Source organism: Tinamus guttatus, unplaced genomic scaffold (genome assembly GCF_059628265.1).
Source record: "Tinamus guttatus ecotype Peru unplaced genomic scaffold, ASM5962826v1 Tinamus_guttatus_pri_ptg000208l, whole genome shotgun sequence".
Classification (NCBI taxonomy): Eukaryota; Metazoa; Chordata; class Aves; order Tinamiformes; family Tinamidae; genus Tinamus; species Tinamus guttatus.
The window spans coordinates 164,722-182,250 of record NW_028288742.1 but is presented as its reverse complement, the minus strand read 5'-3'; the positions used below and the strand labels follow the sequence as shown (position 1 = coordinate 182,250).

Below are 17,529 nucleotides of genomic sequence, written 5' to 3'. Positions count from 1 at the left end.
GAATAAAAGCATTATCCCTGACAAGGAGAGATTGCCTTTGCTGCCACAATTATGAAGAACAGACATAGTAAAAAGCAAGACTGTCAGGTGAATGGGCTGCAGAACAGCAAGAAAGTGTTTTTATATAGCAAATACCATTTTTTTTCTGGCAGTATTTAAAAAGGAGATTTTATGTTAGCTTTTTATCCTCATCTTTATGCATTCATTCTCATCTCAGAAAATTGCATGAATACTATAGTTTCCTCCAATAGAACGGTCGTAATAACACAATACTAATTCAGAAAATATGAATATTACCATAAATGCCTAAAGCAATTCCCACATTTAAAAATAAAACAATAAAATAAATCAGCTGCACAGTCTAGGCCTACAGGCTACAGACTAGTGACGCCATTTAAAGGCGGAACAACAAAAGGTTGATAAATTCAATCTCCACAAGATCTAACAGTCTCAGTCACAATACACAGCTCCTTTTTACTTTGGACTCTGGAACTCTATTTAAAACAAATTTTAAAAAAATAAATAAAAAGGAAGCTAGAGATATTATCTGCAGCCTAAAGTCTAGGACAAACTTTCTAATTGTTGAGTGGTCCTCACTGTTAAGCAGTAAACAAACTACATGCCAAATTTGTTCCTGATTGTTTAACACAAGCAAAACAGTCAAAAAGATATTTAGCAAAAGGTAATGCAAGACACATGTTTGATGAGAACCCTGAAGCAAAAATACAAAGATTCTCTTTCCCCAGAATAATATTTAGTTAATGCATGGAATTTTGCAATGACGCTCTCTTTCTGGTTCTGATTTTCACTGCTAGCATTAAGCAAAATTATCCCATGGTTCTCACTTGTTAGGAAAACTACTGTACATTATAAAAAGGTCATAGCTGGAAACTTCACTGTAAAAATATAACTTTTGCAGAGAGAATGTAGAAACCTCAACTTCCCACCATGACCTTAAGAGCCTAGATCAAGGCAACAATGAAGTAATCTTTTGGCTAGGCCTTGTGACAACAGTTCTTTCCTACTGAATGTGAAAAATGCAAACAAAGTACAGGACCCAGCAAATCATTTACATGTAAATATGTCCATCTCTACAAACGTAACAGAAAAATACTGTGCTCTCAAAGTTATTTTTAAGTATATCCAGAAATAACTTTCAGCTGATAATAGCAACTGTGATAGGGAAAACAGGAACTATTTCAAATAGTAAGGACATTTTGGTACAAGAGGAGATCAAATATTTAGAATTAACACTTAAAAAGGAAGAATGGGTGATAGGTGGGTTTATGACACCCACCTATCAGCATACCCCTGTCAATTGTACACACTGATTTAACTGAACTCAGCTTTTACCACAGAACATCAGCTACAAAGTGCAACTTGCAGCACCACCTCACCTCCTTCCTTAAACCTGCCAAAGCTGAAATCAATGCTGTAAACTAATTGGCTACTTTCACAATTAAGGATTCGCACAGTATAGAGAAAGACACTTAATGTATCAAAGAAAAAAAAAAGCCACTCTTCACCAAACACTTCTAAATGCAACTTGGTGTCATGCAATGCAATTAGTACAGCCACAGACATATCTGCCAGTTTATGGATGCTACATTTTCATGCTTATGCAAGATTAAACTTCTCATTCGTCCTTCATTCTTTCCATCTATCCCCCTACACTAGTCTCATAAAGAATGCTTTCAACTCCGTGGATAATAAATAGTTCATGTCCTTTTATGTTGTTTTATCACTAAAATACCATAAAACTGTTACCATAGAAGGAATCCTTTACTACTAGATTGTTGCCTTAGTTAATATTCCTGTTATGACATTAGATGAAAAATTATTCAGATTGCTTAGATTCAGATATACAGTAATAAGTAAAATAAGCATTGTGTTCCTCAGCAGGAGACTGATCAACAGAGTAGAATGATCCTCTCTTTAAAAATAATCAGAGTCTCCTAATATCAACGACTTGAGTGGGGATGAATAGCAAGTTTAAATTCCTTAATAACTGTAGTTATTCCTCTTTTTCCCTAAACCAGGACCAGGTTACCTTCAGGTTAGTTTCTATATTTAAAGCCCTCATGCTGGCAATTGTCAGAACGTAACGCAAATGTGGGTTCAAGTACTACTATTCTTCAAAAATAAAATCCCGACAAGCCAAAATTTCCATAAAAATGGACATGAATCACAATTTTCATGCACAGCATGCAATGCACTCAGCAGTTAATTTTTACAGGTGGTCAGCCAAGCTGCTTTCAACAATCTTGTCACTGTGCACTCAAATTAGGTAAGCCATTGCACACATTTTTTCAAACTCTTGCCAGATATATTCCATGCCCCAAAATATTTGAAATTAATATTCTTAAATAGTTTTATAAAAGGTAGCACATCAAGATGAGAGTGAAATGGAAGAATGGGCGGGGGGAAACAAACAAAACAAAATCTGATATCTAGTGGGAAACATGCTATGTTCTTGAAAACAACCTCCCCCAAAAAGTTTTTTTAAAAAAAAGACTAAAACAATGAGTAAAAGCTTTAGTGTTCTCACTTTTAAAGGAAGACATACAGTTATAGCCAAAAGTACATCATTGATGGTATACACTCCCAATGAATCTTTTCAGTTATAGCCTTTTTTTTTTTTTTTCATGTTGTTGTTTGTACTGAAGTCAGTACTAAGAGTCCAAACATGACCACCAGGAAAAGTCAGTTCTGTATTCTAACCTATCATCAGCAAAAATGAATATTTCTCTCATTTAAAAGATTTTTATGTCTCACTACAAATAAAATAAGCTGATATGAGCAGCTTGATTTGCACACTCATGCTAAAAATCTATTTTGCTCATAAACCAGCTAGAATATGATAGAAATACAATTACATTAAAAAAAAAAAAAAAACCTACATTGCGTTTTTACTAACCCATCATGATCACTGCATTAAGTTCTAATTTTTAACTGATATCCATTGTACTAAGTTCTACTTTTAAGGTGAAAACCATTCTTCCCATTTAATTCTGAAGTCTGGGCTTGTTTGTTTGAGCAAATGTTAAAGATTATTTTAAATATTTACTTCTCTTCTCCTCAGCAGAATCAGGGCAGAGAAACTGGAGAAGACATATATATTGCTACCTCCACATCTTCTGCCTGCCTTTTTCCCTTGATGGCATCTACTGATACAACGCACTGAGCCACCGCACTGCGAAAGAGGATTAGATAATCAGCTCAGTCCTCCCATCTATCCAGGGCAAGAAGGAGGGGGAGGAAAGTATTTGAAAGATGTAGAACTACAGCCTATGGAAGTGTGATGCTGTGGCTAGGAGGCTCCACTGGAGAGTTTCAGGTACAGTAAGAACAGAAAATCTTACTGCTTACAGCTCAAGATGGCAGCTAGCTTTCCGATGCAATTCAAGATTTGGCTTATGCTTTTTAGATATGCAGCTTTCAAGCTCACAGAGCAGCTGCAGCCCACTCACGTTAATCCCAAGTCCATTTTGAGAAGACTTTCAATAAAGCTGAAATTAGACTGAAAACAAAGTTTTTCAGTGTATATGGAAACATAATGAAGCCATTATCAAACACTTTGCATGGCCCCTGTGTTAAGGAAAGGGCATAATCTTTCCTGTTGTTACAGTATCTGTTAGCTTTTAAACTGCAGCAGCTGATACAGGCCACAAGAGTATGGTTAGCAGAATCTTTCAGTATTAGTAAGGATACGTATGAAATAGAGAAACTCAAACAGCTTCTTAGAGCACAAGATGAATTTGCATGATTGCATGATGCCAAGCACATACTTATGCATTTCCACTTACAAATATATAATCCAAAGAAAAGAGAGCAGTAAGAAAAAACAAGAATGAGAAAGGCATGTGGTTAATTGAAGACATCAACCTTGGAAGCTTGACCACATCAAGATATTTTGTGCATAGATGCAGTCAGGTAAAAGTGTGTTTGTAGCAAAGAGAACTTTACAGATAATACAAAAAATGCAATAATTCATGTAAAGAAGAGAATGAGAGAAAGAGGTTGCATGCATACTGCATCACATAAAATCAATTATCCTTACAAACTGAGCAGGAACTGTTATTTAATTTTATAAATTAAATTAACTTTGTTAATTGCTTGCTGGTATAAATAATAATAGATCATACAAATCTTTCCAAGATTCCTACATTTGGTGGCAGTAGAACCCCAGAGGTATCTCTGGAGAGGGCATAAAATCCCCACAAATGGTGGTGCCATTGACAGAGTTATTAAATCAATAAATGGGGATAGAAAAAGCTGCTTAAGACAGTACCTCAACTATTTGCAGAGGCAACTAATCCTTCTTTTCAGAAAATTGTTTTTCTCTTGATGTCATTCCTTTTTAATATATAGACATGACTAATCTTTTATCTGCTAACTCAATATGGCATTTATCTTATTTACCAATTTATCCTTTTTTTGTGTGGCATTTTATTTCTGGGGGTATTCTATTACTACGGCTTCTTCGTGTTCAACTTAAAAATTCAGAAATGCTGAAATCATTAATGAAATACTCTTATTGATACATCTTGTTTGCATCTAAAGCTTTTGAAACAGAGTGAAACTTAAGTAACTTATTATTTTCTGGGGTGGAAGGGGAAGATTAAAATCTTAATGTCAACAGATTAATAGTGGACTTTCCATATGAGAATACCTGTAACATTTTTCTTGCGTTTACAGGATAGATTATAAACACATGCTCTGCTCTTGAAAAGTTCATTGCAGTTGCATCTATATTCTCTTCCAAAAATAGGTTCAGATGATCATCAGTAATGCATCCAAGATGACTATTGAGAAGAAATCAATCTATGCAACTCATTTCAATCCCTTCTATATACCTGTCCCTATTAGACTGATGACAATATCAAGATTTTCTGATTACATACAATATTTTTCCACTGAACATGTTCACTGTACCTTGGCCAGTAATCGCCATGCTGAGAAAATTTTTAATGTTGCATTTACCATTATTATTTAGTGCATGGCCTTAATTATCTATCATTTTTCTTCCTGCTTCACTATATGTTTTTAACTGCTGCAGCAAATGATAAAATTTTACTCACATTAACAGGTTAATTTAAGTAACCAAAGTTCATCATTCTCAATTAATTTTTTTGCTCATTTCACACAGTCCATGATGGGTAGGAAAGGGACCCTACTGAAAACACTATCCAGCCACGTAAATAAAAATCAGTGTTGTAACTATATGGCATGGTTGAATTGGATGCTTCAAATCAAGGTGTCATCCTTTGCTCGGATTAAACTCTGGAAGTGTGATGAAATACACTATTTGCTCACAAATCCCCAAGTCAGGAGTTCCCCCAGGTTACAACCAGGACCTAAGAGGAATTGCTTCATATGGAGAGGCAAAAAGGAATCAGATCTCTTAGGTTCTATATTCCCACTTCTCAGATCTCCTCAGTTCTTCACTCCCTCCTCAGTCATTCATCTTAGTCTTCCTTTGCCTCTCTCCTCTTGCTCTTTATTTTCCAACCTGCCAGGACAAGCTTAGGAAAAATCTTCAGAATTACATCTGAAGTTCCTCCCAAGCAACATGAACTAAGTTTTAAAATAGAGTGGCCAAATTTAAGGAACTATTTTTTACAACTAATAAAAGACGTATCAGATACTTTTTTCCATATTTCAAATACCTGCAACTATGTGTACATGAGAAACAGACTTTTAGTTTCTTAACATTAGCAAAATGAGGCAGACACCCAACGTGTCTGCCCAATGGGCCGGGGGGGAAAGGCAGGCTAGAGGACCAACCGGCAAAATGATTGGAACAGTGACTTATAATAAAAGCCAGACAACTTTAATAGGTAGCAATGGCTGCACCACCTATAATATAGCCTGTAAAGGTCTTTGAAGATTGAGTGAGCCTGCACACATTTACAGCAGCTGAGAATTTGACATATATATATTACCAGAGTAAAATAAATCACATCTTTTTGTTATAGTACTAAACATGAGAATATATATATTTTATATATATATATATTCTTTAAAAAGTTGCATTCACAAATAAACATTGTTTTCCTCTTCCTTTAAAATTCTGTACTGTGGCCTTCATTCAATGCTAGCTATAACATTCACCTTTTTTGGAAGGATTACTTATTTAATATTGTCAGCCTCCGAATTTGTAGATATACATTCTTAAGTTATTTGCAGATGATCATATCAAGAAAAAAAAAAACCCAGAGGCAATATGTGCATAGGGTGAAATTAACATAATAAAGCAACTTTACAGATAATATTATGACCTGAAAACAGGTACCACTTACAAAAAAGGTCATAAACATATTTATATATACACACATAAAAGAAAATATATTGCATATAGCATAATGTAATGTGTGCAGCACAGCACTTTAGTTAAAAATGAACTTTTACCAACTACAACACCCCCAAGATTATTGAATCTTTGTACAAATTAGCATGAGCATTTGTCTCCTGCTGTGGCCTCCTTTGGAAATATATTTTTTATTTCGGCTTCCAACAACAACAACAAAAAAACATTGTTTTATTAAAGTCAGATGTCTACCATAGTGCACCAAATATTTTATGCATTTGAAAGTTATCGGGGCAATTTTTATTCACAACTATTTCCAGTTTATCTAGTATTTTGCATCCAGCACATTATCAACAGATTCACTTAAAACACACACACCTCAAAGTTAAGAGGAAAAGCAACGGCCAAGCTAGGACTTTTCTGGAAGGGAGTACAGTAAGCTTTGCACATCCTCATTTTTCTCTATGTAATACTCTTCTGAAGCTCAACAGGTGACAGCACATCTGCTTTGCATAACACATCCTCATAAAAATCACAACAGAAACAGCATTTGTAAGATCTTTACAACACCCGTAACTATCGTAGGATCCACGTAAGTCAGTAACCACTTAAACAGCACTTCAGTACTTCCTATAAAAACATACTTGTGGAATTACAGCCATACTTTCTCAAAATAACTGTTTCTTCTTCTAAACATGGATGGACTTCATTAGCAAAGTGTTTACTGCAGTATAAATGAAGAGAATTACAGAAATGAGGGCCTACATTCCAATGCTGCGGACAGTGTGTATGTAGAATGTATTTTTGAAGCTCTTCTGCATCAATTTTCTCACACTAATGCTACAAAGAGTCCATACTCTACTCATACATGTGAGAACTCAACATCTGGAAAAAAAAAAAAAAAAACAAAAAAAAAAACACCACTACCAAACCACCACAACCAGCTAGCTCAACCTGCAAGCCTGTGCCACCTCTCTGTACTATAAACACCACATTTGGTTATCTGTTTGGCTGGTCTTTTTCCCACCACATCCTAACAAGTTTGACTCTCCACTAGACAATTTCTCTCTCTTTTAGAGGGCAGCACACTTACCCAATAAAGCGCACAAGGGAAGCACACACTCATATCAATTTAGGTGACCCGCAGGAATGTTTGTTCTAAAGCACGGCACCTACTGCTTTAAGACTCTGTGTGGCAATTTCTGTGACAAATAACTTGTTCTTTCCAAAATAAAAAAAAAAGTTAGTCAGCCATTTTCATTTACTTTTATCTAGTTTTATTTATTTGTTGACAATAAATCATATTTTGTCATTAAAAAACACTGCTAATATTAAAATCTGCCCCTAATGTTTATTCAGAATTGCTAACTGGTTTTAGTTAGTCACTGTTTATGCCACAAAATTAAACAGCCAATTTCTATCATGTCAGGAAATTTGTATCAACAAACCTCATAAAATGCAAATGGGCTGACAGTTCACAAGCAAAACAGCATACCTGCTTGCCCTCTCTTGTATATTTAAAGACAAGGTACTTGTCCTCTCTTGTTTATTTAAAGAGCTATCATATTATTTTAGTGAAGAATAACCATAAAATCAACTTTTTTTTTTTTTTGTAGGAGTGAAGAGAAGCAAGATCTTATATTTTACAGATCTAGCAGTACACTGCTGCCTTTCCCCCTATCTCTGGTAGTACAGTTTGGTACTGCATATAGGGATCCAGCACACACACCTATAAGCCCAACTTCACTACCAGCTCTGTTGCCTGTACCTGGCTGCCAACACATCCAACCAAAAGATAAGTCAAATGGGACAAAATATTTCTCCACAACTACTGGGTAAAAGCTCATCTCAAACATCAGATCTACTGTGTAGAGATTCTGAAGTGTCTCAGTATATTTGTGAGTCAGGAGTAAATTTGTGTTGTGTTATCTCGTATATTAGAAAATGATAGGAAGAATACCCTGATCCTGAATAGAGTGCAAGAAAATCAAGAAAAAATATTAGACAAAAAGAAGAATTTTAACTACTGGTTAGGATTCTACATATAAACATTCTCCTCTCTAGCCTGGAGGTTAAATAATGAAGACTCTACCATTTATCATAGCACCACAGTTATAATCTGGTTTCCACGTGGATACCAAGAAGATTAGAGTTCTCTACCCAGTCCCATTAGTATTCAGATTCATTTCTTTTCTTCCAAGGGTTTACATTCAACATTAAAAAAAAAGCTTCCTATTTTTATTTTATTATACAGCCTCCCATTTCAAAACACTTGATTGTTTCATCTAAGGTTTTTGCAGCTATGCCTTTCTTTTTTTGTGTACATAATTTATATTCACTATACATAAACATAAAACAAACACAGAACTGTTATGATTGACATAACATTTAGAGATAGATCCTTAACACCTTTTTTCTTCTCTTCTGTGAAATCATAGTAATTTATATCCACCTCTTTCATTCTTTACTTTACAAAATTCCTCACAATAATTTGTATGCCACTTATTGCACACCTGCAATAATTTTGTTTTTCTTTTAGCAAAATTTAAGGTGGACAAAGGAAAAATTTTAGAAGAATTAGTACACAACTTGAAAAACAATTAATAATAATAATAATAAAATCTTTAACACATCTCTCTTTGAAACCCACAATACATTCTGTTTTTCTTGCAGCTCTACATTGTGTGCATAGATATGGTAACAATTTCATACCAGACAAAATTCATCTCAGCTGCATGCAAAAAAAAAGTCTTTATGTAAATGCTAGCCTATAAAAGATCTGAAAGTAAATGAGTACTCACTTGTTTAGTCTTTGTTTTTGTAATGGTGTCCGAAATGGGTTTCTTCCTCTCTTTAACAGCTGTTTTAGAAAACAGTTCTTCAAACTCATGATAATCTATGGAAGGTTCTTCAATTTTTTCCCACACAAGTGAAGCACTAGAATCTCTAAAGTTAAGCAAAAGACCTATGTAGGGCAATGTCAAACTAAATAGTCAAACGGTGGAATAAAGAAAATAAGACAGCAGCAATTTACAAGTGGTTGCCTAACTTCTACTAGCAGTATTCCGATAAAACTACTGATTTTCTCCCATACTTTCTTGCTTGCTTGTTCACGTATACTAATTATCAGAATAATTTATAGTCACCCCCTTTACACAGAGGAATATAAGCAGGTTAGTCTACAAAACATACAACATGCACACAAAAAGGCGTAGAAATGGACAGTTATCTGCAGAGCACTCATGTGACAGTGGCAAGAAGAACTTGAAAGAAATAATCCATCATTAAATAACAAAGCAAAAGGATTGGACAACCAGTGCTCAAAAACATAAGCATACAGAAACATCTTCCTATGAGCAACAGTGATACTTTACAAACAAAAAAACAGCATCAACAACCAAACCCAAGTTATTTCAGAAATAGGTCAACCAGTAAGTGCCAAAGGGACAGCTTGAAGCTATCATGCAGATAAATCCCAGTTTCGGTAGAGAGAGAGACAGAGCGCGAGCCAACCTACCTTGAAAGTGAGGTTGGAAGTACAAGTGTCACATTAAAAACAAAATTGAAAGTACTTTGTGGCAAAAAGTCACACCAGAATTTCTGATTACCACATGATATGTAGCCTCTAAAGGCAGTTACAAACATATCTCCAAAGAGCTTTCATATGTAAATAAGGTTACTCAGTTTGTGTTGTAAATATAGCAGACACCTTATTTAAATACACACCTATAAATAAAATTGTGTGCACTTAATTTCAGAGGTCCGTGTGATAGGAAATAAATCCGTGTTCTAGTAACACACCGAAAGCCACAAAGTGAAAGCAATGCTCACTCTGCAATTATATAATTTACCTTTTACTGTGCAGCTGAATTCTTGTCCAATAAAGAGGCTTCATTGGTCGAGAAGGCTCTATCACTTGTTTCCTGCTCCCTTTCTCCTGACTCACACCCATCCCAAATAAACCAGATGGTAACAGAGGAGGAAGAAACCCAGAGACTTGTGGGACTGCTGGGTAGGCGCTGCTCGGAGCTGGTGGTGGAGGAGGTGGCACAGCTCCAGGCAAAGGTGGTGGGGCCAGGGGTGGCATTCCCAGGCCAGGCAGAGGAGGTGGTGGTGGAGGGACACCTGCACCAGGCAGAGGGGGTGGTGGTGGTGGTGGAGGAGGGACACCTGCACCAGGCAGAGGGGGTGGTGGAGGCGGTGGGACACCTGCACCAGGCAGAGGGGGTGGAGGAGGAATAAGGACAGTTGCACCAGGCAGAGGTGGAGGAGGAGGAATAAGGACAGTTGCACCAGGCAGAGGTGGAGGAGGAGGAATAAGGACAGTTGCACCAGGCAGAGGTGGTGGAGGAGGAATAAGGACAGTTGCACCAGGCAGAGGGTGGTGGAGGAGGAATAAGGACAGTTGCACCAGGCAGAGGTGGTGGAGGAGGTGGTGGTGGGAAACCTGCACCTGGCAGAGGAGGAGGAGGAGGTGGTGGCGGGGGTGGTGGAGGAGGGAACCCTGCACCTGGCAGAGGCGGAGGAGGGGGAGGAGGGAAACTTGCACCAGGCAGGGGAGGCGGTGGGGGAGGGGGTGGGGGAAAGCCCCCTCCTGGTGGAGGTGGGGGAGGTGGTGGCGCTCCTGCCCCAGGCAGAGGTGGTGCTGGGGGTGGTGGCACTCCCAGGCCAGGCAGAGAAGGGGCTGGGGGAGGGATACCGGCCCCAGGTAGAGGCGGTGGCGGGGGAGGAGGGGGGGATACCTCCACTGGGCAGAGGTAGTTGTGGAGGTGGCAGTGGGACTCCAGCATCTGGAAGAGAAGGGGCTGGAGGTGGCATTGGTATCTCCCCACTTGGCAAAGGTGGAGGAGGTGGTGGTGGAGGTGGCATCACGATGCCTGGCAAAGAATGGTCCGGGTGCGGCATTGCTGGGCCAGAGAGATGCAGAGGGAGTCCTGCATCAGGCAGGGATGGTGAGGGTGGTCCTCCTGCCAGAGGTGCAGATGCAGCCAGGGTAGATCCTGGCAGTGATGGGAGAGTGCTACAAGAGGGCTCGGGTGGCACAGAGGGGGCATGTTCACTACAAGTCTCATTTCCAGTACTTAGAGGCTGATGGGGAGCTGGCAATCCAGGCTCTCCTTCAAATGCAAGGGACAAATTAACTTTGGGTTCTGGAAGAGGTGACTGCGGCGTGCTTTGTACTGATTGGCTTGTATCCAGCGGCACCGAGATTAGTTTCGGTGACAGAATTAAGGAGATTTCAGAACAAAATGTGGGCTGTAGTTCCAGAGTTGGCAATTGCTCGGTTGGCCCTTCACTTTTGCCCCCTTTCAAGTGCAGTGGTGAGGGTGGCTGTGGCAGTGCATTGGCTGAAGGCATTTTGTGTGGTAGATAATCTTCTGTTGGTGATGTCTGTACAGATCTTGCTTGTGACACAGTTCTGAATGCAACCTCCTCTCCGTTTGTTTGAAGAGTTATGCTACTGAGTTCCCTGCAGACTGGATGTCTGTGCTCATTTTCCTGCTCCCTTATAGCAGTCTGTACTTCTCTGGCAGGGTATTGTTTCTCTAGTTCTGCAATTTTGGTCCTCAAATCCTCAATAGTTTGTTCAAGTTGTTGGATGACACTGGCACGCTCCTCGGATTTCACTTCAAAAACATCCTTAAAATAATAATAATTAAAAAAATTATAATAAGCACAACAACAGATAACATTTGTCACTATACTAAAAAATGAAACTTAGACCATGAATATTGGTATTCCATAGGTTCAGAAAAAAAAGGCGGTTATGACAAGCGTTTAAAAACAGAGATATCATTTTGTCTAGGTGTATCTTACAATGGAAGATGAGAGTTTAGAAAAGTGACTTGCCCCAGCATTGAACTGCTGTCGCCAGTGTTAGCACTCACTGGATTATGATAATCTTTTCTCAAAACCAAAAATTAGCAACAATTCCTCTCTCCTTCCAAACATACCAATCAAGAAAACAATCAACCACTGAATAAAAGTACCACGCAAGAGTGTGTGCGCACACATGGATATGCTGATACAAAGGCAAGAAGGGCACTTCATTCATTCAGTTTTGTTAACTGATTTTTTTTTTTTTACCCTCCCAGAACAATACATTATGCATGAGAGCTCGACAAAAACTTTTGAAAGATAGATTTCAAAATATAGTTTAGGAATACAATACAGATTACAAAGGCAGGACATGATAAATGTTCACTTTTTGAAATCAGCTAGCCTCAGAGTAAAGCATGCTCTTCTCCAGGAAACACTCCTGAGAATGAAAGAAGACGATGCTAAGAGAACTTTCCTCCCACCTATGACCTTCCTGTCTAGTGATGAAGCATTGGCGAGTGAGTAACATTAGAAAAGCTTTCTTTGTGGGATGGTTATTCTGTATAATAGACAGTTTTCATATTTTTTTTTATATCTTTTTCTGAAACATCTGATCCCGCCTACTGTAGAATGTATAAAGAAACTATTAGTTTTAGCACAGGAATTCCTACATTCTTAAATAAATATTAGTACCAAACTCAATATAATGGCTATGTGGCTTATCAAAAAGTACCAAGGGAAACCACATAGTCCAAAAATAGCCATTTGTACTTATTCAGGAGAGCAGAGCAGGAGGTAGAGCAGACATGACCCTATAGCACCAAGTCTTTCAATAAAGATCTTGCTAACATAGAACTTCTTTGGAAATTCTTCCCTCCCCCTCCCCCTTTTAAACATGCATTTAGCTTTAATTTTTTTTTTTTTTAATTTGGAATTTTGGTCACCAATATCACCACTTCCAGTCATAAGAATTTTTCAGCGTGAAATAGGTTTCCCAAGTGGTTATGACAAATAAGTGCCCTAACCACTGTGCTTTTTTGTCTCCTCTTATAAACTTCATGGATGAGATTGTAGACTTTTTTCATCTGGAATCTTTCAAATATTCAGATTTTACAAGCTTAGTAAAGAAGCCTCCAAAGACATATACAATACCTAACTAATGCTAATTGCCTTGGTTTGTTTCATGAAGGTAGTATTTTTTTGTCTCTTCCTTTGGCACACGAAACACTTAGAACTTTTTTCCTTTTTCCTGGAAAAATGAACATATAACTTCCAGCTGTAGACTATTAATAAATTATATCTTCATTAAAGCTTACTTTATTTATTTTGGCTGCACAGAGCTGGTTTTCAGAAATAAAATTTCAATTTAATCTTTATTTTTTTTTTCAAAATAAAAGATTTTCCAGCTTTCCTAATCAATTCCATAATTAAACTACTTCCATATGCAAAACCAGTTGATTGATTTGAAACACCCTCATCAAAATTTACAGTCCTCTGCATTGTCTGATCCTGTGGAACAGTGATCTGAAACCAAAGCTGTGGATTATAGTCATGTGTATAAACATGTGTATAAACATCTACATCTCTGTACCAAACTTTGAAGAGCACTTAGAAGAAAGAATCTTAAAAAAGGGTTTGAATGAGTGATGAAGGACTGAAAGCACACTTATTAACAACATTACCTTATAAAATTACCTTATAAAAAGTAAATAAAGACTAAAAAAGGTGTTTCAATTAAAGGTTATTCATGCTACTTTAATTCAATGCACTCAGTTTCCTGTAATAATTCAGTACTTTGTAGCAGCAAAGTTTTTCCTGAAGAAGTTGAGTAAAAGGGCAAACATTTAATACTTAGCATAAAGTCTCTTACAAAGAGAAGTGACTATTCTATTACCCTTAGAGTGCAGCTCCTCCACCAGTCTTCTGCAAATACAATAAGGCCTATCAATACTTCAAAAGGCAATGATATCAAAGGAAACGTCCTCCTAAGATTAAGCCCACAAGTCAGTCTTCAGTTACTTGACAACAAACAGTTTTACCTGACTGTAAGTCTCCTATACTTCCATTTTACATTAAGAGAACAATTTACCAAGGGCTTTATGAAAATTACAGCTTCCCAATTCTATCTGAATTGGAAAGTTAATTCCTGCCACAAACAAACTGAAGTCAATGGAATTAGACAGAATATTAAACGGCTCCAAAGAGATTTACCTTCATGATGGCTGATCTCAGAAGAACAGTTCACTGCTTTAAAAATTCGTTTATTCAGGAGATTGGATTCAATTTTACACAAGAACAAAAGGTAATCCTTGAATCTTGAAATTCTACCTGAACTATGGGAAAAACCTAGAATTCAATGTTATACATGAGAATTCACCCTGCAGACCATTAAACTTTTTATAAGAAGTATTTTTAAAATTCAAATAAATGGGCAAACAAGTGACATGGTTAGGAAATTGTAGAGAATAAATAAAAATGTCCTGATGGATGAAAGTGACCTTTTGCTCCATGCCCTAAGAGACTATTTCTGCTGTCCTTGAGACACGGCATTGTATAATTTCAAACAAGGTAGTAAATTTGCTGTTGTGTTGTTACATAAGAATCTCCAATCTATCTTTTTTTTTTCTCCTCTCTCTTCTCCACAGTAAGAACATTATGAACAAATGAGGCTTTGCTATGAATGTTGAGCTATTTATCCAGAGAAATTTATATGCTTTAAATTTATTAGGAGGAAGGAGCATTCATATGTTTCAATAGTTATTTCAGATAAATTGAGATATTTTTAATTTTGCCTTTTAAGGTGCCCTCAGCCTAAAGTCTCATTAGATTTCTACCTTTTCCCCAGACAGAAGTTTGAATTCTTTCCCTAGAAATCAGAAAGGTTTTCATCAAGCAAACATAAGTTTGTTTTCACTACCCTTTAGCAAGGAAGGAAGGATGGATGGAAGGATAGATGGATGGAAGGATGGATGAAGAAAGGAATATGGCTGATCAGACATGAAAAATCAGACTGTTTGCTCTTAAAAGTAAGCAAAGGAAGACAATTTTTTCCATACATGTTAAAAATGGTCAAAAGCTGTTCCCAAGAACCAGAAGACCCTCTTAGATGGGAAAAGAATGTTCATTTTTAAGCTAAAGGACAATTCCACAGCAGAAGCCTGCAAGGTTTAAGAGAGATGTGAGGGAACTCTGTCTTGACTAGAGTTCTTACCCAGGACCCAGGTACTGTGGGACAGTCTTCTTTCTGTAAAGAAAGAAAGAAATGTGGAAGCTTAACCCTTGCTTTGTCTGGGAGACTTGAGTTTCAGAGTTGCTGATAGGAAAAAAAAAAGATCCAAAGGTGTATGTATGATTATAGAAAGGTGATCAGCATTTCCTCAACCCAGTTGCACGTGTTCCATGTGTAGTAAGTTGAATGCATCTGAGACTGCTGGCTGTGTTTGTGTTTCACTGACAGGACTTCGTACCTACAGTATCATACATCCAGGAATACTTGCTTTAGCACATGGAAGCCTGTACAGTACATTCAAACCTTGCCATGTTTACCACATATGCACATCAGATATCCATCATACTGCTGATCTGTATAGGTAGAACATGTCCAGGATCTTCAAATACCTGAAAGTTCAGACCACAGCTACCTCCTCTAATGAGTCTGTCTGAAGATCTGGTTTCTAGACAAGAGACTGAACCCTACAGACCCTACCATGACTAAATTTCTATGTACAAAAACAGCATATATTTGTGAAAGTTAGCACTAGCCAATATACTTAACTTGCATTTACTTATATATTTTACAAACAGCAGTAATATGTTTTTATTTTCCAAAAATAAATAGAATGATAGTTCTTAAAGATAATTTTGGAATAAAGACACACAATAGTTCAGTTTTAAACTGAACTTACTATTATAAGCCAGAAGCATCAGTAATTTGATAATTTCCAGCAGTTTGTCATGAAATTTCCTCCTGGAGTAGAATCCATATTGAGATGACAGAACTATATTTTGTTTTTCCCCTCAAAACAGCAACCTATGGGTTCCGGTACAGTATAACACATAAATGACAGCCTGTGCTGCTACCTGACTGCAAATATGCACATAAAATAGTTTTGTTTAAGGATGTGCTTCTAAGATGGAAAATAAAGACCCCTCAAGTTTTCCAGTGCAGCTGCACCTGCTACCAGCAGTATCCAGTTACTCAGTGGGGTACCCTTTCCAACCAGTCTATTAATAAAGACTTATTTTCCCATAAAAACAAACACCCTTGAGAGTTCTCTCTTCAGATTCCTCTCTCTCAAATTAACCCACTTGCAAAGCTATTTCTTATGACTGAAAATCAAGCTTAAGAAAAGGAAATATTTTAAAAAGCATTTCCAATCTATAGGTACTGTCATATAAGAAGTTGATTTTCATTAAAAACTTAACAAAACCATCTGATTAATTTTCATATTTCACTTAAACTGCAAAACTCATCAGAGCATTTCAGTTTTACAGAAGTAGAGATTGAGTCAGAAGCTGGCCAGCTTGGCTAGAGCTTCAGGGAAAATTCACTGAAGGTGTAGGATTAGTTTTGGAAACTGGCTTCTTCCTCAAACTACTAGGTCAATTCTCTTTTGAGAAGCTTTTGTTATACCAAAGCTATAACAAACAGCTTATGCGCTTTGAATACATCCTTTTCCCTATAAACAGAAAAAAAGAAGTTCCATGTGTTTTCCTACACCCACAAGAAAATACAATGCACATTGCCACAAAGCTAACGCTAAACAAGCAAGCCCTGGAATAGAAGCAGTGTAATACTCTGCTTTGCCTGAATTCATAAACTTGATTTGGTGGTTATGAGCTAATCTCTTGCACAGTGACACTGCCACGTACAGATTACACCAACCAATGCTGTACTAGCACTGGGATCTTTAGCTGCTCATATGCCAAAGCTTTCTTGCAGTGGAGGAGTGTTGTGAGCCTTGTTTATCACCTGCAGTTCAAACCTGAAATCTCTATTTACTTTTCTGCTGCATTCTGTCTGGGGTAGCAATGAAAATGTGAATAAACTGTGGCTAAAACATGCCTTATCAGCTAAAAGGCTTCATCATAGCTACCACACATGACAAAAAGCATTGCATCCAGAAATCAGTCATTATTACAATTCCATTCAACTAAGCAAACATTCAATCAGCAGCGAACATGACCATTTTGAACGAGGATGAATACATCATGAGTACCAACTTCTAAAGCTGGAAGTCAGAAGAAAACATTTTTGTTCAGACTCAACTTCTTAAAGTTTTTGTTTCATAACTGTTGCTTGAATTCCATATTGCTGGGCTAAGGACATTTCAGAAGATAAGATCCCAGTTCATTACAATTCCCATTTTAGTCAGAAAAGTGGGGATGCCCATCAAAGG

At 37.3% G+C, this 17,529-nt stretch overlaps 1 protein-coding gene across 1 annotated transcript in view; it reads right to left on the bottom strand.

The window, feature by feature from the left end:
- The window catches only part of FMN2 (formin 2), a 153,722-nt gene that overhangs the window by 89,337 nt on the left and 46,856 nt on the right, over positions 1–17,529 (bottom strand). The window contains exons 5-8 of the mRNA XM_088524283.1: positions 10,939–11,950; positions 10,740–10,820; positions 10,162–10,537; positions 9,112–9,256 (exon numbers count right to left, since the gene is read on the bottom strand). Coding sequence (XP_088380409.1) covers positions 9,112–9,256; positions 10,162–10,537; positions 10,740–10,820; positions 10,939–11,950 — 1,614 coding nt within the window. The remainder of the gene's footprint in view (positions 1–9,111; positions 9,257–10,161; positions 10,538–10,739; positions 10,821–10,938; positions 11,951–17,529) is intronic.